Source organism: Ambystoma mexicanum, chromosome 6p (genome assembly GCF_040938575.1).
Source record: "Ambystoma mexicanum isolate Mex_15411 chromosome 6p, UKY_AmexF1_1, whole genome shotgun sequence".
In the NCBI taxonomy this organism is placed as follows: domain Eukaryota; kingdom Metazoa; phylum Chordata; class Amphibia; order Caudata; family Ambystomatidae; genus Ambystoma; species Ambystoma mexicanum.
This window is the reverse complement of record NC_090935.1, coordinates 353,618,045-353,643,301: the sequence shown is the minus strand read 5'-3', so window position 1 is coordinate 353,643,301 and position 25,257 is coordinate 353,618,045. Positions and strand designations below refer to the sequence as shown.

Here is a 25,257-nt window from a genome sequence, read left to right as displayed (position 1 = left end):
TGCTTAAGCACAAGACGAACGAAGAGCCCCCAGAGGGATATAATATGATGCCCATACCACAAATAATAGAATTGCAGGAAGGAGCCAGTGCAGAGGAAAAATTAATGTGGACAAAGCGAGGGTGCAGCAAGTCAGGAACAGACCTGCTGTGGCGGCAAAATAACTCGGGGAAAGTGGTAATGCCAATACAGCTATTAGAGATTGCATTTCAACAGCTACACTTCCCTGCACATAACACCAAACAGCACATCGCAGCAGAAATACAGGAAGAATGGTTCGTGCCCTGTCTCCAGGAGCATGTGTCTCGATTGGCAATGGAATGTACAACATGCCAAATATACAATTCAGGAATGACATTACGCACTCTCCGGGGAACAATCCCTAAACCCATTGGCCCATTCAAGGAACTGCATATAGATTACGCAGACATGGGGGAAAGGTGTAATGGCGCACGGTACATGATCGTGGATGTGTGCCCATTTTCAAGGTGGGTGGAAGCAGGACCTTGCGCACGACCTGATGCCAAGAGCGCCGCCAAGTTCCTAGTAAGGGAAGTGTTCCCGCGCTGGGGAATTTGTGACGTGATTCGCTCAGACAACGGCACTCATTTTGTGAATGAGCTTTTTAAGGAAGTCACTACATTATTGGGAATAAAACATAAATTATGTTCAATTTATCATCCTCAAAGTAATGGTGTAGTGGAAAAGATGAACGGACTGTTGAAGGGCAGGTTATCAAAACTATGCTTCTCATTAAAGAAGAATTGGATTTACTGCCTACCCCTTGCGCTATTTGAATTAAGAAATCAGCCAAGCAAAGACCACCATTTGTCCCCGCACGAGATCGTGACTGGGAGACGGATGAACACAGCACACTCGCCACTGCGCGAACACTCAGAAGCTCACAGAAGCGCCGCGATATTGGGAGATGAGTTCACAGATTATTTAAGGAAATTGACAAGGGCAGCGCGCGTGATATCAAAGCAACTCTCCCCACCCTTCACTAGAGAAGAGGGAAATGTAACAGGCGCTGTCACGGAGCCAGGGCAACAGCTACAGCTAATGCCAGGCAACTGGATTTATGTCAGAAGCTTTGTGCGTCGGTGGAATGCACCACGATTCCATGGCCCATACGAAGTAATATTTTGCACGCCCACGGCAGTAAAGGTCAAAGGCTTGAGGTACTGGGTGCACTTGACCGACGTACGGAAGGCATATAGCAACGTACAAGAGGAGGTAGATGAGGAGGCACAGACAACAGCAAACGATGCAACTGAGCAGAATGTCTGAATATGAATTTGTGTGTGTGTGTGTTGGTACTGGACTTGAATAAGAGAATAACTGATAAGGATACTTAAGAAAGAAAAAAAAAAGTGTTTTCTCTTTTTATCTTGTTGATTTGTATATACTTAATGAAATGACCAAATTATGGCCTGTATAAACCCTTGTCTGTGGATACCCATCCCCGTATCCCCACCCGCTTCCATTCCCCGTCAAATATATATTGGCACTGATGGTGCTAGCAAAATGTTTACATGCATGCACTTAATGCACTTTTATATCTCAAAACAGGAGCTTCCATGGCATCTAACGGGCAGCCTGCAACGGATAGAATTAGTAGAATGAGAGAATTAGTACATGAGAGATGCAGATATTCGTATGAGTGTGGATTATCTGTATGCATCACATTGTTTTTTAAGCTAATGTTTGGTCTGGTTACATATTGGTTTGTAGCGTTCATCTCTATCGAGATGAACGAGGGGGGAGGGATTAACAGCACTACTGGGCCCAATACAACTACAAGGGCCAATACAAGGGAAGGTGATTTTTTGAGATGGGACGGAACTAAACTTGTATGGGGGTATCATACCACACCATCCAGTGCTGTCATCATACAAAGAAAAAAACCACAAGGTGGAATGCAGAACAACACAGTGTCTCCACCAGGGGTATCTAATTACAATGCCCACAGTTTAAATGACCGAAACCCGTCTGCCATATCGTGGTTGTATAACACCCCCACCAGCCAGCCTGCCCCCATACTAAACAACTACCTGCCAGATAACGTCAGGAAGGAAGAGGAAAAGCTGCTAGCCATACACGAAATATTATATGATGCATGGGCCAAGGGGGGCGGGAATGAGAAAGGGGTTCTAGTTTGTCCCTTGCCCAGGGAGTTGGGAAGTATATGAGGAATAAGAACAACAGACGGAAGAGGGAAGCAGGGAGGAGGAAGTATGATGAGTACTATGGGCTAGGTCTAGATAAGATGGAAGACCCACGACACCCCCACCAAACAAATAAGTGGTATGCAGATATGAGTGCCACAGCTAAACAAACAACAAACGAGAGCTGTTATGTTTGCTCCCTCATCCCTCACGCATCAGGTACACCCAAAGTACTGTTACCCAAAGAGTTGCCAATTATAGATGCCCAATGTCTCCTTCATCTCACGTTATGCAGAATTAAGAACACCTTCCAGGCACATGAAGTGACTTTTCAAATGCTGCAGAACGAGAAAACGTGCTACCCAAAACCGTCAGGGGTTGTATGTCTGAAAGAACCATTTTTTGCAATCGAAGGGACACTTTTTTCTGATAACAAGTGGAAGAACGAAGAAGTAATGTGTAAAGCTGAAGCACTGAGAGGTGTGGCACCGGAGAAATTGCAATGGATAGAAGAAACGTGCACACCCGTATGGAGGGAACACATTTCAAAGTTAACTTGGGTTACGCCCATCGAAAAGCCTTTCAAGCTGCAGAGTGAAAAAGACTATGAACTGTGTTTTAAAGGAGAAGGGAGAACCCCCATGGGAGCAAACAAGAGCTGCAACAAGACCCTCACCATCCCAGATCTAAGAAAAGGGACTGCGGCCCTTATGGACACGTACTGGGTATGCGGCAACCAGGCATACCTACACCTCCCCCCGTCATGGAGTGGCAGCTGCTCAATGGCCACTCTGCACTCAGCCCTAATGGTGATACCCGAAAGCCACATCGATGGGAGCAAAAGGACACAGGAACGCATGCAGCAAAGTGTGGCTCAACCAACTTCAGAGTCACAAATGTATGTCCTGTCTTCCGGAAGCAAGGGAGAGGTGCTGACCCGTAACAGACGAGCATCAAATTATATATCAAAGGCATCATCAGAACTATTGGCTCAGATCCCAGACAAATATCGATTATTCAGCTCAGCAGAAACATTTTTTGCCTCGCTCGTATCAAGTGTCCAAGCAAGGGCTAACGCAAAATGGCTCCAGATAACCCGTTGGGAATTAATTCAGCTGGCAAACGACACTGAAGAAGGTTTTAACATAATAAAGGTCGAACTAAGAGCCTTGCGACTGATGACCATGCAAAACAGGTATGTCCTGGACCTGTTGACGGCGATGGACGGCGGTGTTTGCCGAAAAATAGGAAGTGCCTGCTGCACTTTCGTACCTTCTGAAGACGCAGAGAATGGCTCCCTGTCCCATGTGATCGAAGCAGTCCACAACCTAGGAGAAAAAATGAAGATGGAAGGCGGAGCAGAAGATAGTACATGGTTCGATAACATCTTTTCCTGGGTCCCCTCATGGCTTGGAACAACTGTGAAATTTTTGATGCCAGCTGTGGTGTTCCTCCTTTTGATTTTCTGCCTGTGCCAGGTGGGTCTTCGAGTCTGTGCTAACGCAGTACCAAATGGTGCAATGATGATGGTAACAATGGGCAACTCACACGGTACAATAAAAACGATGCAAGAAGCACAAGTACAAACAGGGGTAGACAACACACCCAGGTACCAACTGGTGCCCATGTACCACGACAAGGATATTGTAGATAAGCTGTGGCACACCACCATCAAAGAGCCCCGCATACTAGAATGGTACGAGGAAGTTTGGGTAGATTTGGAGGGAGATGGTGGGTGTATATATCTCACGTGTACTCCAGATGAATACGCCAGGAGAGGTGAGAGCTTAAGGGGGGTGTGCAGAGCATGGATGCCTATCAAAGGAACTCCTGCATGGGATGAGGCAGTGATGGACGAAGCAGAATGTAGGAGGATAGAGGATTTAAAGAATTTGTTACTTAAGTAACGAAAGGGGGGAAATGTAGGGGAGGACTGGTCCAGGAGACTCCTCTCGCCTGCGTTTTCTCCCCAGGTGAGGGCTATGGCTCATTGGGCGTTCCCTCGTGCCACCCGGGCCCAGGTGGTGGAGGGCTCACCCGCTGGAGACATTGCCCACACGTATCGAGTGCCCACACGTATTGATTGCCACACAAATTTAGCTAGGCCCAGAAACCATTTTTTGCCCGGTAAAGATGGTGTGAGCTCAGCGCACTGTAGCGCGGCCCCCACCCTTGGAGAGTCACATCCCTGTTGCCGCAGCACCCTGGCAGATCCGCTGCGAGCACGTTCCCACGAACAAGACGGACATAAGCTAGCGAAATACGCTGACATTGTAACAGTTCACCTCCCGCAGTGCATTATCACTATCAGCATGACCCGGCCAGCAGGCCTGAACAATGAGAAGAACGGTAAAATGGTCACTTGATGGCAGACAGTCTTTATACATATGTATATATTAATGTAAAGACCACTTGCAAAGTATGCTTTCTTCCACAAAATCTCGTATAGTACAAACGCCTGTAGAATGTATTAAAATGAGAGAGCATGCTCCCATGATATAAGCAATGACGAGCCCACACCATTGCAGGTGGATGCTAATAATAAAGGAACGCTCCAGGGATCTGTTTGTTGCGTGGATCACTGGGCAACCTACCTCCCATGGTTTTGCGCCATAACTAAGCTAATGCTGCTAGAGTACACGAGAAAGCAAATGCAACTATACTATGAACTCATGTAAAGGATGCGCGAGAATGCACTTATCATGTGTGTATGTCTAAGCCCCTTATGTGCCACCACCGTCACGTACAGTGGCGGGTCGTTTTCTATGTACTCCACCGACCCAACTACTACCTCATTTACTGCGAATGTATATGCATGTAACCAAAATACTGTAACTGCTAGAACATAATATACAAATATGGTGCTCGGACTGGGTATAATCGAGACACATCCAGCAAAGTTAAATGCATGTTTTAAAGTGATTTTGAATAAGTATTATAGAAAGTGTTCAAATGTTTGTGATGTCTTTACCTACATTCGGCAACACACGAGGGAGATACCTTTGTGAATGCGTACAAGGCCATTCCCCCTCCCACCCTGCGAAGGCTGCCAAGACATGAGAACAGAGGCCCGCTCTGCGCTACCCCACCTCCCCCGACTAGACTGGAGCCACTTCAAAGATTTGTAGCCCCCACTGCAGCACCCAAGGCCGCGGCCAGCCACCTGCATTATTTACAGCACAGCAGTAAACCTTTGTCTAAACTCAAGCGCCCCCTCGTAAACCCCACAACCCACCGGACCATCTTAGACTTATGGCCCTGTGCAATCAGGACACCCAACACTTTGACAACACGCAGCGGAACATCCATAACTTCTAACAAGACAGAAAGACCTGTACCGCCCGTCCCAGGCCCCAAAGCTTAGCCCCTCGACCTATGGCCCCGGTCAACAGGACACGGGTAACCAGGCCTCGATATATTACCTCCAGACCCCTCACAAGGTGCATTCCTCCTGTGTTGCATTAACCTATAAAATAACCTATTGGAAGATTTACTAAAGAGAATAACACTGTAAATGACTGAATGACTGCGGTGTGCATGGCCGAGGGCAAGCAAGTCAGGAAAGGCATTCATCTCTGCCCCAGACCGCATTGGCACACCAACACCGCCCGGATGAACTCAAGCCGACCTGCCAGGCCCAGCCCAACCCACGAGGGTGACCAGTGACGTCCTTCAGCCAAGACCAACCATGCCGCAGCAGCACCTATAGTTAGTCGTCGCCACCCAATCCCAATGAACTTGTGCCCCCTATAGTATGTAGGTTTTGATGACGTTTTTTGTAAATATATACGCCTGTCTTTGCTATTGTCAGACAGAGCGCTCTCGGAGGTTGCAGAGTTCTTTGCATGCCCTATTCTGATTGATAAACTCCCATTTACGCTCACCCGCACTCTGTCTTGGCTTTATTCCCATCCTGGGAGAGTCCTTCATTGTCTCTCATTGCGGGGAGGATCGTGCTGTTTGGGGACGCTTGCTTTCAAGTGCCATCTACGTTAAGCGCTCACCGCTGTCTGAAAATAAGTGGGGCTTTACTTAAGAGTGTATATCTTTTAGTGACCATGTTTTTGAATTGCTTACTATTAGTGCCTGTGTGTTTTTCTAGATGTGGTTTTAAATAAATAATTATATCTCTTTTACACCAAGCCCTGGTCAGTGTTTACTTGTTCTATTGTGTTCTCTTGACCTATTGTGAATACTCTGTATACTGCCTAACTCTTCTTGAGGGAAGTCTGACTGCTCAGCCACAGCTACCAAGTGAATCTGTGTGGTACAGACTGCTACCAAGTGGGTTTACTGCCAAACACTTGTAGTCCTAAATCTTTTGCAGTGGTCCCAGAGGGAACTGCACAGGTTTCTGCCTAACATATGGCTGTAATGAAGGCTTCCACAAATATTATTTTTGATGTTAGCATGATCAACATTGTCGTTTGGTCCTTCAGTTGGTCACCTCCTTGCTTGTAGAGCTTCACGAAGGGTGCCATAATGGCTGTCAATGTTGTGATGGTTGAAAACTCATTGTCTTTTGCTGATCTTTCCTGATTTACGTTATGCCCCGTGGGGTCGTCTTTCTTGTTGGTCAAATCTTCAATTGTTTGAGTAGCTGCCTCTACCCCCCTTTTGGCGTTGTTGGCGATTTCTTTGGCACCTGGTCGTTAAGTCTGAGGTCCCATGTGCCTCCATACACGGAAGCGACCGAGGTGCGTCTATCGCCAACATACACTGATTAGTTCCTTGAAATGGGGAGGGGGTTATACAAACGTGAGGTGTCAGCTACTACTTCGACCGTCCTCGGGTCTGTGTTATAGTTGAAGGGTTCTTGTGGAAGGACAAGTTTGGACTTTCTCTCTCCAGCATTGATGCAGATTCCAGCAAGAGCTGGTCTGGTATCTCTGTTCCTAAGTTACCCCTAAATAGTACCACGCCCTGTCTGCTAGGCGCAGTGCCGAGGTAAGAAAAGTCATTTCTGGAGGCTGGTTTGAACCTAGACAGGCCTCTCGGCTTCCATATGTTTTGTTTTGGATGTTGGTATGGCAGAGCAGTGTATTTCCTAGGGGATATGGTACGGACTTTGTCCGTCCCGTTGTTAGTAGGCCACTGTCTCGATGGATGGGGTTCTTTCCCCCCTCTTATTAAAGCAGGTTCTCCGCAGGCATTGTTTGATGGGTCCTCCATGTTGTTCGGGGTCAACGCACACAGGCCCCCCCACCCTTCTGTCCATCTGAACTTCACCGGGGGGGGGCAATTCAGTGGGGCCCGTTGCTGCCTTATTATGGGCACCTCCCTCTTCGTTGTCTAATGAGCCCGTACAGGTCTCCAATTCAATTAGTGGCCCTCCTTATGTCTCAATTAACATGGACAGCGTCAGGAGTAACGATAACTCCTGGAGGGGCTCATCCATGGTTTTCATCATGTCATCGGACCAGCCCTCGGTGATACTGTTAGTCCTCGTCGCAAGCATGGACTTTGTTGTTTCTTTCGTTGCTATGACGGCAGGAGACGGCTCAGACGCCAGTGGTTCAGCCATATAGGCTGCAGTGCTTGCTATGATAACTACATTTACTGTATAGACCGGGCATTGTAGGGTCTTGCTCTGGGCACTCACCTCTTCTACAGCATCCATGTTGTTGCTGTTTTTTACGTGAGGCGGCACAGTCTCTTTAGACGTATCCATCTGCGAAAACAATCTCGAAGGGGTAATTCACTGACCCCGAGCTGGTTACTTCTTTCAGTTCTACAACTCCGGATTGAGCCTCAATACGAATTGAAACTCTGAGTTTTGTTGGTGATTTGAGGGAATTGACACAATGACAGCAGTTATTCAGCGGTCACCTCTCCGCCGAGCCCCTCGAGCCGAACACTCGGCCAAACACTCAGCCATGCTCCGCTAGTGGCGGGTGTTTTGTGCCTTTGGCTCCTCCCTCCTTGCTCCGGTGAGACAGGTAGAACGAGCCAACAGACTCTTAATGCAATACGGCTCCGATTCAGTGGCACAAACGGAATGGCCCACAATCGGCCAAACACGCCCCCCACACTCCGCTAGTAGTGGATGTTTTGTGCCTTTGACTCCTCCCTCCTTGCTCCAGTGAGACAGGTAGACAGAGCCATCAGACTCTTAATGCAATACGGCTCTGATTGAGCGGCACAAACTGAATGGCCCATACTTGGCCAAACACTCCTCAAAATGCAATTTTAAACTTCCTCATGTCCATTCCCGGTATCTCAAAGAACATGCTAATTTAAAACGTTCCTTTTTTCCACTTCCACCAACGGTTTAAAGTAAATGCAATTTTTGCTCCCCCATCTCCGTTACCGGTATCCTGAAGAAAACGCTAATTTAAATATCAGGCACCTAAGAGCAAGTACAGGTTGCAGCACGGTAACCCTTATACATCTCACCTATTATTCAACTTCACATAGTTATTGCTCACTTTTCCTGCTTTCTTCAGAAACAAAGACATAGAAAGACCCGAACGAGTACGTATATTCAAAGTTTCATGTGAGAGCTTTATTAAAGTGCTCCTGTAGTCCCCATATAACAGGCTCCTTCCTCATAAACTCCAACAGCCACACTTCGGAATTCTGAAATAAGGGTTCTCACATGCTGTTTGGATTCCATCAAGTAGGGATGACATGCATCTCCCCTTTATCGACACAAATAGAAGTAAACATGGAAAGTGGGACAAGGTTTGGAGAGGAAGGCGCAGCAAAGTAAAAGGTAACTAGGGCAAAGAGGGAAAAGTGGGGGAAATATGGGTGAAATATAGACATTTGGTGCTGTACAAGTGAAAAAGTGCTTTTAACTAACTAAATAACAAACTGAGAAACCAGAGGGTGTCCCACCCGCTAATCTCCGGGGATCTCTCTCTCTCACGTGGCCAGGGCATGGTCATCGCCTTTGGATCCAGACCGTGGGGATGGACGAGTGCGGGTGGTTCACCTGGGTGAGGGGTCTTCCAGGAGTGGGAGTGAGGCAGCCTGATGGTGAGACGCGATATTCCCCCCTTTTTTGTTCATCTACCCCATCCTATTTTTTAGGATACTCTGAGATCCCAACTCCCCCAACCCTTTTTACACAAACACTGGGCTGAGGAAGAGGGTGACAGAGTAACAAGACACACTCTGATACATCGTACTGGACTGGTCCTGTTAACCGGGTCAGTCGACGTCAGGCACTTGACTTCAAGTGCATACACCTGATACCAATTAACTCTCCTCACACGGATAAAAGGCAACACCCAAAGTCACACTCTGACCAAGTTCGGAACACAAGTACGATCAGAACTTCCAGGATGAAGTCACAACTACTGGAGCATAGCAACAGACCAAGGGACGAAAGCAGCAGGCCGAAAACCCCAAGGCTTCCCTACTGGAGGTTGTTGTCTCCGATAGACTGTGAAAGACATGTGGAGAAGGCCAGATCCCAAAAGTGAAGATTGCATCGTGTTTCAAGGACACCAGCGACCCTCCCGAGTGAACAGCAGAGTTGGGGAGGCGAGGCCAAGCCTGTGGCATTAACCTTGACTCATGAATTAGAAATCGCAAAACCCAGAAAAAGACTCAGTCAGTGAGTTGGCAAGCGATCTGAGAGGCCGGTGTGTGTTAAAGTGTTAAAGTCTGAAAAAGAAACATTATATTGCAAATGAAGGATGCACGCGTGTGGATGGGACGAGAAGAAAGGCAGACCTGTGAGTGAACTTGGATGTGAAGGACAGCTGTGAACTCAGCAATACTAAGTAACAGAGTGGTCCGGTGAAAGGATGTAGCCCACTCGAAAGTCTCTGTGAAAGGTACTTCGTTTAAAGGGAGAAAGTGAATGAACATCAAAAGTAAGGTAAAGAAGATTTCCAATGAAAAAACTTTGTTAAGGGGACGTTATGGTTATGTTGCACTAATAAAAACCTACGAAATTCAATGAAAAACCTTTCTTAAAGGGATGTTATGGTTATAAGTAAAACCGAAAAACCCCAGAAATTCGCCAGTTATGGTAAGCTAACCAACCATAACTCGCGCCACCACCGTGCACTGCTAAGACTAACACCCAGGTCATCAAAGATGACATCACAAATGGAAGGAAAATCCTTTTCCAAGATGGCCACCATGGAAATGGAAGGGAGTGTTCCATACAGGCCTCCTCTTTGCTTTCCATGGCAGCCTGCAGAAGGAAAAAGAGAACTCTATGACCATATTACCACAGGCAAATGTTTCTTCCTTTTCAAATTTATCCCAATTTCGAATAACGTTACCACAAAGCCAGTCCCAGGTGGATATGGCCAATTTAACCCCATATTTTGTCCCTCGTGGTCATGGCCAGTAGCCAGATTGTCCGGATCATGACCTTATTCCATGACCCGCACAATCTGGCCACTGCCCATGGCCACATGCTACACCTCAATCACCAAAGGTATATCACTATGTCAAATGGCACCTCATTTATAAGCCTTTACATTATTTTGAGACCCCCCTCTAATTTTGCCCCCTCTTGACAGAATCCCACCAAACTTTGCAAACACATTCGGGATCAGTTCAGGAATATAATTGCAGTTTAATTGAGTGGCGCCAAAGTTATAAGCCATCCAAGAACTGCTTTTCACCAACCCTGCAATACAGAGGTGTCCGTGAACTTCACAGGACTGTTTGCGAACATCCGAACCGTTTGCGGACTTTCGTGGTAAAAAACCATCCTTTTTTTGCTTCTTGCAGCCATATCCCAACCCATCCTCATCACCCCTCAGCTCCCCAGAGATTATTTGATAAATTTGACAAGTGCAATGTTGTGTTATTTAATATGTTTTTACCACGATATCCGCGGATATGATTGCTGTCCGCGAATCCAAGATGGCGGGCGTTTCCAAAAATCTGACGGAACCTCACGCTTCATACCAGCCAATCAGAGAAAACGTTGCATGTCCGCGGACATGGCGCAAGCAGATTAGCCAATCGGTGTCCTGTCCGCAGAGCGAACAGGAAAGTGTGTCCGCGGAGCAGACATAGATATCACATTTTTTGAGACCTGCTTTTTGGTAGTTAAAAAAAATAAAAAATACTGGACGGATTTTCACCAAAATTACAAAAGCACGCTTTTGGGACCAAGCCGCTGCTCCTGCCGGAAAGTTGGTGAAAATCCGTCCAGCGGTTTGGGCTGTAGGCGCAACAGAAACATTTTCTCCATTCAGTCTTTGGGAAAAAGAGATATTTTGGGACGCCCCCTATAAGTTTGCCCCCCCTGGACCAAACCTCACCAAACTTTTCAAAAAAATTGAGTGGGCCATATACTTTTTTTGCAAAGTTTGAAAAAGTGCTCTTCCTATGGGTTTAGCAACTTATATATAGCTGGGGGAAGGGAGCCCCCTTGCAACTTTGTGTTGAACTTTATCGTATCGTGAGAGGTCGACAGAGGGGGACCTACGAGAACTGTGTGCCGAAAAAGGTCTGAGCCTGGCAGAGGGGGATCTTTGTGAACTTTTTGGTTTAAACATTATTTTGGAAGTCAGAGAACAGACTCTAATGTGGAAGACCTGGCAGGCCTCGATCCACGGTTTTGAACTGTGTATTGTGTTGGAAACAGAGCCAGAGTGTGCCATCCTGCCTACAAGGATCCCCTTACTCCATGAGGCCTAACGTGAGGAAGAGAGCTGGTTCAGCCACATTATCATTTGTACACAGATTTTTCCTTTTGCATACATTTCTCCTTTCTACAAGTGATAGGGCAGGCATTAGGTTTTGTTACCATAGGCCATTTTGATTTGACAGACTCCAGTAGGACTGTTTTGTTTGATGGTTGAGACTACTCCCATCTTAGCTATAAGGCAAAATAGTAGTTTCTCTAACCCAACATTTTCAATAAAGGTTTTACAAACTGTATCCATTGTGTCAGTGTCAATACTTGTGATACCATGCCTTCCCTGTATATGTGTTAGAGTGGGATGAAACTCAATTGAGACAAATTGGGGGACCCGAAAATTCCGGAAACGTAGTCGCAGAGCCTCAAACCCCTCTACCCCCATAAAAGAATCCATAGGGTTTGATATTTGTAGCAGCAGAGAAGCAACTATCCCTCCTGGGAAAAACGGGATGATTACCACGCACTTAGTCCTAATACCCGCTGTGGGTTGTTATTTATGACTGGTGCCGAAATCTGGCCTGGCAGTTTGGTGTAGATGTCCTAGCAGGCATCATTGATCCAGACCTTTGGGGAGACAAAGATACTCCTACAGAACCATGGCGAAACTCCATTTGAAATACACTGTGGGGACGGTATTGCACAGGGAATTCCTGCAAAGGCTCTATTTCCATGTTTAAAGGAAGAAAGTGAACTAGAGGAAGACGAGAGGTAGCTTAGGCTTTGGAGAGGCTGATGAAACACCTATCACTGAGGCAAAGAGGGAAGAAGAACCTACCATCCATCCCGATTTAGCCTTCGCCCAGCAAAATGATCCAGCACTCTCAGAGGCTTTCTTACAAGTGATTCCTGAGGGAGAAGGACAATAAAAGGGGAGCCCCTTTTTCTGCCTGAAACAGGCATTACTATATATAACGGAAACCTCCAGAGAAGGCCTAAATAAAACTCAGTTATACCCAAAACCCATTGCAAGATCGTGCCAGAGATTGCACAGTCTCATTTGACAGGGGGACATTAAGGACGGTCTAAAACCCAAGCTCACATCAGTGGGAAAATCTACTGGCCAGGTATCCATGCTGATATAAAGAGCTAAATTCAGACATGTGAAATATGCCATAAAATCAGCACACATTACCTTACCTGCCCCTCTAAACCCCTTACCGATAATAGAAGTCTCTTTCTACTGAATTGGGATGGATATCATTGGACCGTTGGAAACCTCTAGACTGGGTAATAAATATGTTTTCGTAATTGTTGATTACGCTACCCGGTACCAAGAGGCTTTGCCAATGCGGCACACCAAAACACAGCACATTATAAAACACCTACTAGCATTCTTTTCTAGGGTTGGTTTGCCCAAGGAAATTCTAACCGATCTGGGATCCAATTTCATGAGTCAACTTATGGATTAAATCAAGGAATTAGTACACATTACCACCTTAAGAACCTCAGTTTACCACCGCCAAACAGACGGGTTGGTGGAAAAATTCAACAAAACCCTTAAAATGATTTTCAGAAAATTGGTTGATGTAACGCTCACCTGGTTCCCACGGGGGCGCTGGTCTAGTCTGGATTGCTGTGGCCTCTTCTAGCATGATGCGCAGGACCCGGAACACCGATTGGACAGGACCTCCAAATCGTGCTTACCTGGCCCTTAGGAATATCCTTCTGCAGATGAGAAAGGGGATTAACAGTCTGCAGAATAGTGTGCTAGCTCCCCCCTTTCCCCCTTCATTCCTCTCTAACTTCCTCCAAACCCCGGTTGAAGCTCACCTTATGGTTTGGAAGGATGAACTCTCCATCCTGCTTCTGGTGCAGGGGCGCGTGTTCGTCCAGTTACTTCACTGGTTTTCAGAATGGCGCTGGCAAAATCCACTTGACTTTCCTGAGCGATGCGCCCTAAGTATGAAAGTTCAAAGTTCAAGTGAGGCCCCCTTTATGTTGTCTTTCTAACCTGTGATCTGTCCTTTATTTCAGGTGCAGAATGAAGGCGATGCGTCGAGGGGTTAAACTGCCGAGGTGAGTAGTGATGAGGGCGATCCCTCTAAATGTCCTCATCATTCCCCAGAAATGTCTCTTGTCCTTTCCCCATAGGGGCCGGGGTACGGTACCTGCCAACGGGGCGGCGCCGACCCGAAATGTGGAAGAAAAGCCGGTAAGTATTATGGCTGTTAATCAGGCTGTCCTTCTGTGTTCCTTCTGCTCACCTTTTGTTTCTTCCTCTCTCCCCTACATGTAGAGATGTGGCGTCCGATGCCGACAGCCGCGATGGAGCCGGGAGATGTCCCGAGGACAGGTGAGTGAAGCGTGGCGCTGCAGCGAGCAAGGCAATGCTTTTAAATGGAAGTCTTTCTTCAGGGATGCTGGCGAGAAGATTCCGGATGCAGGTAAGAAGTTTGAAATAGTCCTTGGTTTTCACCTTTCTCTTCTCTTCCTTCCTTGCAGGTCTTCCAGGTTCGAGGCGGGCGTGGCTGGAGTCCAGGAGCAGGAGCAGACACGGTGAGCGTTAAGCTGCAGGAAGCAGAACAACGCGAAGCATGAGCTGCTGTCTGGGCGTGGCTTAAATAGCCTCCAAAGAAGTCCCAGGTATGTATCCTTCCCCAACTAGGTATGTATCCTTCCCTGGCCACGCCCGAGTGAAAAAATAGTCCCTATGAAAAAATAGTCCCTTTCAGGTCTCAGGGAGTCCTGAAGCGTGCAGCATGGTCTGCATCAGGTAAGTGCACAAAACACCTCCCTTTATGAGCCAGGCGCCTATGGCGCCAGGACTGAGTCCAAAGAGCCCCTATAAGGGGCCGCTGGGCTTTTACCCGAGGGCATGATGCCTGCTTCCGGGGGTGCTGGGCCTGGCCTGGTGATCCGGGGGTAGGCATCATGACAGTTGATGAGTATGGGAAGCACTGGGAATGCATGATCCCATTGGACCTATTTACAGTATTAAAGACCCCCTCAGGCATCCACAGGATTCTCTCCTTTTGGGTTACTTTATGGTATAGAACCAAGATAAACAATGTCTTAAAACAATACACAGTTCCCCAACGTTCAAAGGGATCTTCTTCCTTTGTGTGTGAATCAGAATTGAACCTTCTCAGTCTTTTATCAGGCCTAGTTCACTAACCTGCTAGACCTGACCGTAGACTTTCCATTGGTGTATCAAGTCAGGCACACTAACCTGACCGACTTGATTTCGTCCACAAATATTTGCTCTTCCAATGGTTTCCCTAGTTAATCCTTTTAGGACTTCTCATGATCTCCCTGATTGCTTCTGGGCTCCATCCCACTGGTTACATGTGTCTTTGACCTGAGTGGGGGTGGGAGGGAGGGGTGTTCAACCCTTAGATACCTTGTTGCTGGTTTCTGGTTGGTTCCATTTGGGTACCAGACCCGGCTGCACATTGGCAGGGCTGCCCCACTTTCATATGGGTCCCAGATCCTGCCTGTGTGCTTCTGTGGGACCCTTGTCCCCATTTGTCCCAGTGTCCACTTGGACAGACCTGGTATACTCTCCTGCCAGGTACTATCCCACATAGGTTTATTCTTTTTTTTAATAACACATTTTATTGGTTTTATAACATACAACCACTGGGCCTTCCGGGGCCAGCATTTAAACAACAACGATAATAATAATAATAGAAATCGAAATAACGTTGGATGGGAGAAGCACTCATATGGAAAACATACCATATGCATTAGGTAGTATACAATATACAGCGTAATAGTGTTTAATACAAAAGCAGGTTTTCCGCAGCAGTGTTCACAACCCCTATCCTATGGTGTTATGATATTAAAATTTCAGTAGTTCACATTGTGTCTTTCCAGCGCTGCCATACCCTATCTGCTTTCTCAGGGAAACCTCTGGCTCTGTAAACCCTCCCTTCTATTGCAATGCAGATTTCTACGTCCATAATCCACTGATTTACCTGCGGCTATTCCGCTGCCTCCCATAGGCGTGCTATGTTTCTTTTGATTATCGCCGTTGTAGTCATGAGGCAGAGCTTTTCATACTTTGACAGATCTATCTCACTGTCCACTCCCAGTAACAACAGTTTGGGATCTCTGGGGATCGTCTGGTTCAGGACCCTTGATAACACATCACAGCATTGTTGCCAGTAATGACTGATTACTGGGCATTCCCACAGTATATGAAAGAAGGTTCCTTCCTCTCCCCGGCAGCGCAGACAGTTGGGTTCAGCTATTTTACCCCAGTGTTACAAGGCTACCCTCGGGTAATAGATCCTGTGTAATATCTTCAGTTGTACTAGGCGTAGTCTGGCTGATATGGTGACTTCACGGGGGTACATTAGGATTTGGACCCAGTCTTCCGACATAATTTCTCCTACTTCAGCTTCCCAATTCGACTTCAATCGTTCCAGTTCTGGTGTGGCAAAGGAGGTGATAACGCTGTACATAACAGTGGTGACTTTAGCCGGAACATGGTCCACCACTATGTTCCGTTCCAGTGGGGTAGAGTCTGCCATGTCGGAGAGAGCAGGGAGGTGCTGTTGTAGGGTGTGTCGAAGCTGTGTATAGTGATCTCTCTGCTTCCGGGAGGTCAAAGGTCGAAATTATTTCATCAAAAGGTCTAATAGATCCTTCTGCTATAATGTCCTTTACTTTTTCTATGCCATGTCTCATCCACACCGGCCATTTCGGCAGTTTGATCACCTCGGGGAGGTTCCTGTTATTCCACAGCGGTTGTAGTGGAGTGATTTTGCCCCCCCAGCCTATAAAGGTGTGCGACTCTGCCCAGATACGTGGCGTTTGTGAGGTCATGTCACGAGGGGCTGTTCTAGGTGTTGCAGCATACAACTCCAAGGGGGGTGACGCTCTCACATGTGGTAGTGTTGAATCGGCATGTACAGTGTTGTTTATCACCAACATCTGACTGGCCCAGTAGTATGTCTGTAGCCTCGGTAGACCGATACTTCCTTCCCATATTGACCTTTGTAGTGTTCGAAGTGCTATTCTCAGGTGTCCGCCACCCCACAGGAGTTGCCTAAGTACACGATCTATCTCCTGGAACGTCTTGGTTGGTATGTGCAGTGGAGCATTCTGTAGCACGTACAAGTAGTAACATTTTGAACAGTGCAGCTCGCCCCAAGAGGGACAAGGGTAGAGACTTCCAGTGTTGCACATCTCTTGTAAATTTTCCGTAATAGGTTGTAGGTTATTGGATGTATAGTCGTTGAGATTTCTTGTAATCCGGACGCCCAGATATCGAAACTGTTCATGCGCGACTCTATATGGGCAAGACTCAGGGGTCTCGTTTCCCAGTTGGTTCAGTGCACATAGTGTGGATTTGGACGGTTCACCTTCAGGCCACTAAATGTACCATATTCTTGCAGTAGCTGTGTTACCACTGGACATGTTGTTTTAGGTTCTTGGAAGTTTATCAGTAGGTCATCCGCGTATAGTGAGACTCTGTCTTCCCACTCTGGTCCTCCGGGGATGCCTGTCCAAGTGCGCGTGTCTCTCAGCCATTGGCCCAGTGGTTCCATGGCCAGCGCAAAAAGGAGGGCTGATAGTGGACAGCCTTGTCGTGTCCCCTTCCCCAGGGCGAAGGATCGTGACGTCCAGCCGTTCACCCTCACTTCGGCCATCGGCGCCTCGTACAGCAGTTGGATCCAGGTTAGGAATCGCTCGCCGATCCCCATTTTACGCATAACCGGCCAGAGTGCCTCCCAGTGGCCCGAGTCGAAGGCCTTCTCGAAGTCCACCACGAGTACTCCCATGGGGGTGTCCAGGGTCTGGGCGCGCTCAATGGCTAGGTGTAGTCTGCGTATGTTCATTCTCGTAGGTCTACCAGGCATAAAACCACATTGATCTGGGTGCATTAGGGATTTTATGACCTGTTGTAGGCGCTTCACTAACAGTTTCGCCAATATCTTCGTCTCGCTATTAATTAGAGATATTGGTCAATAAGAGCCACATTCGTCCGGGGGTTTGTCTGCTTTGGGTATCACAATTATTGTTGCCTTCCTTAAATCTGCTGGTAGACTGCCCTCGTCTCGGGGCTGCTGATACAATTTGAGTAGGTGTGGGGCCAGTTCAGTTCTGCCTATCTTCTTCCAGGTTTCAATGGGGAAACCATTCGGACCAGGTGTCTTTCCGGACTGGAGCTGCCACTATCTCGTCTTCTGTGATTTCCATTTCTAGCCCAGCCGCCTGTTCAGCGTTAAGAGAGGGAAGGGCGATCTTTTCTAACACAGAGGTTTCAGGGGGAGTTTCAGGTGCCCTGTATAGTTTTTCATAATATTTTGCAAATTCCTTTGCAATATCTGCATCTGTTAATCGCGTTTCGGCGTTTTGTGTTGTGATCGCTCTTACTTGGTTGTGTCCCTCATCTCTCCGCTCAAGCCACGCCACATAGGTTTATTCTTAATGTTCGTGTCAGTGTGTATGGTTCTACTGCTATCCCCTTGCAGCCTTTGGGATGCGTTTGTCTGGTTTACAAAGCTTGTATTTAATTGCATGATTCCTCTTCTATCCCCTTGGGCTTTCCGGGATATAGTTTCATGATTTACAAACTTCGTATCAAGTTGTACAATTTTATCCCCTTTGATGTTTTGGATATTTATGAGGGTTCTTAGTGTTTCCAGCTCCCTCAATCACCCGACAACCAGTCCAACACTTTCCCTACCTTTGGGAAGTCATGGGGACGGTCTCTGGTCTCTTCGGGAAGGTGGAGCAGAGATTCTTTGCTGCTGCTACGCTCAGCGTTCTCTCCCTTCTTCAGCTCTGGGATGTCCCTCACGTCTCTGGTTGCTTGCGCCTTTGTTCTCGGCTGGTTTCTGCCAGGCTGGCTTCTCTTCTCACTACCATCGGCCAGGTCCATCTCGCTGGGACCTCTCAGACCATCACGACTCTCCCTGCCTCGGTTTCCAACCTTCGGGTCCTCTGCCACGAAACAAGCGCCTTGTCCCCTGCTCCTCCAGGGCTGTCTCGACCTCTCATTGAGTCCTTCTTTCCTTTTTTATAATTGGGGCTGCCTCTTGACAACTTGTTGGCCTGATTCCTTGAAACTCTTACGGATTCCTGGCTACGGATGTCTTCAGGAACATAAAGGCAACGTTCCCTTTGCTTTTTGTAAAACTATATACACATTATATACATATTCTGCTTTTCACACTTTAACCTTCGTTTTATTTAATGCATTCATTTTAATTCAGCATCTCTTAATTCTTTATTGTTCACAGTGCCGCCTCATTTCCGTTGCCTGGTAAGGTTGCCTAGGAGACCTATGACGTCAAAGCAGTCCTTCCCCTATGTTCTGTCCTTTACTCTAACAAAGGACAAAGCTTGAAGAGCAGGGATATGCATACATCTAGACAGGTATATTTGATCAGCATTCCCATGATGTACCTTCTGCTCTGAGGACACTCCGGTGGCTGTTCCTTTGCAGTGAGTGTAATGATCCAGTCTCGCTGCTGGCTTGTCTTCAGATTACTCTTCACTGCTAGCCAAAGGCCCTCCCGCTCATTGCCAATTGTTGTAAAAATGCCTTACAAGCTGGAACTCATCCTTGTCGTCAGTTGATGGAGTATGCGCAGGGATGTCATTTAGGGGATGCCAGAGGTCGCAACTGCGACCTCTGAGGTCTCCCTTGCGACCTCTGTGGTTTCCCTTGCGACCTCTAAAAAAGAAAAAACAAAAGTGTTTTTTTTTGTTTGTTGGTGTAATGCAAGCTCATGGGCTGTGGCCAGCACCATGTGGCTCTTTATGTCTGGAGTGGATGGCTTTCTTGTTCAGGCCCCTTAAAAAAAGAAGAAAAATAAGAATAGGAGTGCCACAAGTCTAACACTTTCAGCACTGACCCTAAATAAGAAAGAATAGGAATAACAAATAATGTGTCTTTCTGGAATTCCATACAATACTTGCTAGACTCATTAAAGGTTTGTTTCAGGCACACTTCAGGGGGTGAGTCACTGATTTAGTCTGTTCTTAAACACCTCAACTCAGCCTTTCATCCTTCTGAGGTCGATAAATGAGTACCAACACAGGTTGGGTGATATTGGGTGTATATTGTTTCTATATAAAGTGCTTAAGCGCAAGTGCTATATAATAACACATCATTTGGTCATGGATGTGTGCTTGCATTCACAGTAATTTGGTAATACTGGCCTATACACACCGATCTTAATGATACATATGTCGATCCATTCTTGTATGAAATGTACATCACATTATAGTGATATCGCAACCATATTTTTTGTCGTATACAATGCTATGTGATGCCACTTCCTGTTTTGTCAACGGGTGAAAGGTTGTGTTCCATCGCTTCCTGCGATATCACTTGGGGGGGGATCAAATGACATCACTTCCTGTGATGTCATCAGGGGGTCAAGGGTCGTGTGATTTCACTTCCGCTACCCCTGGCATTTTGGTGAAATGACGTCCCTGAGTATGCGTACTTTAAGTATCAAGTGAGAGCTTTATTAGGTTCTGCTGCAGCAACCCCACATCGGGCTTGCCATCTCCAACAGCCACACACAGGTACTGGGGTGTTGAAAGGTGATTATATGCCGTTCCGGATTCCATCAAGTCAGGATACCACACAACTCTTAAATACCTTCGTCTGGTCATGTGCTCTCACAAGGTCACCCACATTTAACACAACGTTCTTGTCGTTCGTGTTGACCTAATTCATCGTCTGATGCTCTTGTACCATCTCTAAAGCTTTTCATGCCCACTACTCTTTTAAAAATAACCTCCAGTCATGAAGATCCTGATAACCCAGAATTGCAGAAAAGGACAATAGCTAGCTAAATTCATCAACCACTGGCACAACCGTTGAGCTATGACGTGCATAAAGTGAACACCCGACTAGAATCCACAACCACTAGACATTTTGGGTAAATCCAGTGTAGGTGTCCAGAAGCAGAAAACTAAGTAACCTGGTGTTGTGTTTTACCTATCGTGACTATGTGGCTATTCCCTGTATGTATGTGTGCCTGAGTCTGGAATGTTTGGTATGGAGGTTCTGGTTGGAATGTTTGGATGTGAGTGCCTGTGTTCCATTATTGCCAGTTGGAAACTTAAGCTTGGCACAGGGGGACCGGTGGGTGCTTCTATCCTATGAATTTATCCTATGTTATACTTAATGTACTTACCTGTGTTCCTGTGGACTTACTAAAGATACCTAAACCTAACAAGGCTCCTGAGTGGTTATTTATAACCCCAACCCACAACTTAACATTGGCGACGAGGATGGTTGGAAACTGAAGGGAGCAGCAACAGAAAAGAAACAAGGAACCAAGCAGTACACACAAGGACTGTTAACAGGACACAAAAGGGGCAAGAAAGTTGCCCACCAGCAAGGAGCACCACAGAGGCATCCACCCCCCCCCCAACCCCCAAGGTAAGCGTGCCCTGTGCCCTGCATTACTGTATTGGCAGGCACACTTAGAGTGACTTTGGGGGGCAGCGCTGCGCAGCTTCATTGGATCTGTCATTGGCCACATATTAATTGATGGCAGTGGCGCACCTCAGTTGTGCGTTTCACAAGGGAGCAGCGGCTAATAATGACAGCGTATTCGGGGCTGGGGGAAGAAATCGAGTGATCATGGTGGCCAGCATTTTGCAGTGCAACAAGTTGACCGGAGCTACAGCAAAGAAGATGTAAGGGCTTTACCGTGCTGACAGCTGTGTTGTTGTGCCGCGCTGGATTTCAGCCTGCTTTACTGTGGGGACATCATGGCTGTTGGGGGCCAGGTGACGGATGGACCTGGGAGCTCTGTTCATGCCGGGGCTCCGCTCTGCAATGGTGACGTCATGTGGCTACACGGAGTATCGGTGACTGTTGCTGTGAGCGGGATAGAATGCTGAAGTGAACGTTCTTCATGCAGGAATTGTTTACTAGTACGTCATGGTAATGGATGTAGAATGCAGAGTAAAGGACTCTTGAACATGCTTGAGACGTCCCTAGGGCTGAAACACCTACTTTACGCAATGTGCGCCGTAATCTGGAAGTGAAAGAAGCAGACGCCCGTTTTTTTGTCATGGAATGGAAAAAAAAAAAAAGTGGTCTGAATTCTCTAAACAAGATAGGAATGCGGATCGGATGACTTTCGGTCGGCTAATCAATGTGGTGGGTACGACGTGAAGTGAATTATCACTACAGTGAGAAGCAGATGAACTTTGAGATTCACTTGTGGACAGTTTAATCATCTTGTCATCGGGGACGTGAGTTGGAACTACGGCGTGACCTGGAAGTCTGAGACAGCTGGTTTTTGTTGTAAACATTTTATTTAAAAAAAATGTGATTGCTGCCACATTTTGCTGTTTATTGTATGGCCGTGTTACTGCAATGTTTTTAACAGAGTCTCACAAGAAATGTGAATGCGGTCACATGTTGTTGGGGTTTGTTGCACATCCCGTGTTATTGAAATGGTGTTAGGTCACAAGTTTTGCAGCCTTCAAGCGTGGGTGCTAAGGTTATCTGTAGACCCATTTAAGTGGGTGGCAGTGACATGTTGGTGTCAGGTGCGAGTTACTGTGGTCCATGTGGTGTGGACATAATTGCTATAGTGTGTGTGAAAACATATGGGTTGCATTTGGGCATTTCGTTATTTTGGGCCTGGCTCAGATTTCTGGATGACACTCAGTGGACATGTTTTCAGGGGGAAGTTGATTCCCGTAGGGTAGTACCAAAAGAGTTGGCGTGTGCTTAAGACATTGGTATGTCTTAGTGTTTGTGACGATATTTAGGGTGGTATTATGCCAAGGTAAGATAGAGGCTGTTGGTGTTTCTTAGTACCAATCTTGGTTTTTGGCAAGGCTTATTGAAAATTGCGTGGATTCTATGCAACCAAGAAAAAAAAATTGAAATGTATAGTAATGTTTTGCACTAACCTTACTATTTCTCCACAGACATTCCTCAACTAGTTGAGAGTGAGAGTACTAGAAATTGGACAATATTATTGGGTATTTAGACCTATTTCTTTCATAGGTAATGTACAGTCATGAAATGCCTTACATTAATCTAATAATTTTGCCCACAGGTATGATTCAATTTGGACCTTTTGAGCATGAACTTTAAGACTCTTTCGTGGTGTAACTTGGAAATGTTTTACATTTCAAATAATTCAATGCTGTAATGGTTCATTTGTTGTTTATGGGAATGTGTATGAGTGGTTGCAACTGTTATGTAGCAAGCAATGTATAAGTGCAATGCTAAATGTTAATTGGTATTGCCGATGAGTGCGCAAAGTGTTGCGGGATGCAGTTCCTAGTGTTGAGGTGCCTAAAAAGGTGGTGAGTTTTGCCAGTATTGGTGGCGTTGGGTGGCGCTAATGGGTGCGTCTCTGGGAATTTCTGATGTTTTGGCTATGTACTGAAATTTCAAAAACCAAATGTGAGTTGTGTTTATGTTTTGCACTGTATTAACCAATTATTCTTCCACAGGAAAACAACCATTAAGGACTTTGTAAGCTTTATTATTGGACTCAAGTGTGGTGCTTAACCCTTGTTTATCATATTTAAAAGCTCAATTTTCCTGACTGGTGTGTTTGGGGGAAATGTGTGTGGTGTGCAAGTGAGTGGAGAGCATGTGTTTGCTCAGGTCAGGTACCCTAATGTGGAGAATATGGTTGCTTTTATTAGCTCAGGCGTGGTGCCTGGAGTGGTGGAGTGGAAGTTATTGGTTGCTCTGTGGTGAGCATGGGATGCTCAATGGTGAGCATTTATTAGCTCAGGCATGGTGCCTGGAGTGGTGGAGTAAGGTGAGTTTTGGTTGCTCTATGGTGAGCATGAGATGTTCAATTGTGAGCATTTATTAGTTCAGGCATGGTGCCTGGAGTGGTGGAGTAAGGTGAGTTTTGGTTGCTCTATGGTGAGCATGGGATGTTCAATTGTGAGCATTTATTAGCTCAGGCATGGTTCCTGGAGGGATGGAGTGGTGGAAATATTAGTGCGTGTTTTGATTGTTCTATGGTGAGCATGGGATGCTCAAATGGTGAGCACTTATTAGCTCAGGCATAGTGCCTGGAGTGGTGGAGTGGTGGAAATTGGTTATGCTCAGTTGTGAGCATTTGTTTCTCTAGAGGGTGTTTGAGGACGCCCATAGTGGATTTGAAATTGTATGCTTTAGGCAGATAGTGGGGTTACCCCTGTAGATTGTGTTAGCACAACCTGTTGTAAGTGAATAATGATGCAGGGTTATTGTTGTGATGTAGGTGGTAATGGTTGTGTATGAGATTGTGGGCTGGCTCCCTTGTAGCGAGTTCCATAAAAGGCCTGTTATGGTTCTAGTGATTGTTTTGGAAGTGTGTTAGCCAATTGGCAGGTACTCTAAGGACTTGGTAGGGGATAGCTTTATGCTAGGAGCAGTTTGCTGGATGGAGGTTTAGAAGGATCGTTTTTTATACATACATGTTAGTAACACTGTTCCTTCTGTTTCTTTCTTTGATTGCATGGTTATGTATGGGGGGAGATGTGTTGTGTTTTACCTATCCTGACTATGTGGCTATTCCCTGTATGTATGTGTGCCTGAGTCTGGAATGTTTGGTATGGAGGTTCTGGTTGGAATGTTTGGATGTGAGTGCCTGAGTTCCATTATTGCCAGTTGGAAACTTAAGCTTGGCACAGGGGGACCGGTGGGTGCTTCTATCCTATGAATTTATCCTAGGTTATACTTAATGTACTTACCTGTGTTCCTGTGGACTTACTAAAGATACCTAAACCTAACAAGGCTCCTGAGTGGTTATTTATAACCCCAACCCACAACTTAACACCTGGCAATGGATTGGCACCTGGAAACACTTGTGTATAGGCGCTATACAAATGCTCAATAAAATTAAAAAAAACCCTGAAAAGACATTTTTCATTTTCAGCATTTAATTAGTAAAGTAAGTGGTCCATCTCACCTCAGCTTCTTTTTTCTTCTTCAGCATTTTCTGCGCATCAATGGCTTTCAGGGTGCGATTGGCAGGAGGTTTTGGGATCTGCACCAAAGCGGCTTGAATTCGGGCCATAATTTCGTTTTGCTTCCTTCTTGCTTGGCGGAGCTAAAAACAATTACACACCAGTTTATTTGATTGAACAATACGTTTTTTTAAAAACAAGACGCTTGGGACCCCTTCAAAAAGTCTTAACAGCATGCTTTGTTGAGAGGCAATGCCGGTTATTTTACCTCTGCAAATCCCTGCTGCTGCTTCTACAGAATCAGATAAAAACATCCTCGTAGGAGGTCTTCATTTTCCTCTCTTATGGTGTTGTCTCAGAACAGTTACAGACAAGCGTTTGTTACAATAATGTGCATTTGTAAATTATGGAGCATTTATCATATCACAAAACTAATAAAAGGCATATATTTCTGTAAGATTGTAGTTTCATGGTTTAATTCAGAGACCCTAAGCGTCAGTGTTAACTTGTTAAACCCTCAACTTAAGTACCTGCAAAAAAAGCGCTCAACACTGAGGCAGGAATACCTGGCTAGGGTAAAGTGCTTAAACTGGTGGAGCAGGCGATGACG

General features: G+C 46.3%; 1 protein-coding gene across 3 annotated transcripts in view; it reads right to left on the bottom strand.

The window, feature by feature from the left end:
* SPEF2 (sperm flagellar 2) overlaps nt 1–25,257 on the bottom strand; it is a 1,748,369-nt gene that overhangs the window by 1,514,449 nt on the left and 208,663 nt on the right. For all 3 annotated transcript variants that reach the window (XM_069627121.1, XM_069627123.1, XM_069627122.1), the window contains exon 5: nt 24,650–24,790. In XM_069627121.1, the coding sequence (XP_069483222.1) occupies nt 24,650–24,790 (141 nt within the window). The remainder of the gene's footprint in view (nt 1–24,649; nt 24,791–25,257) is intronic.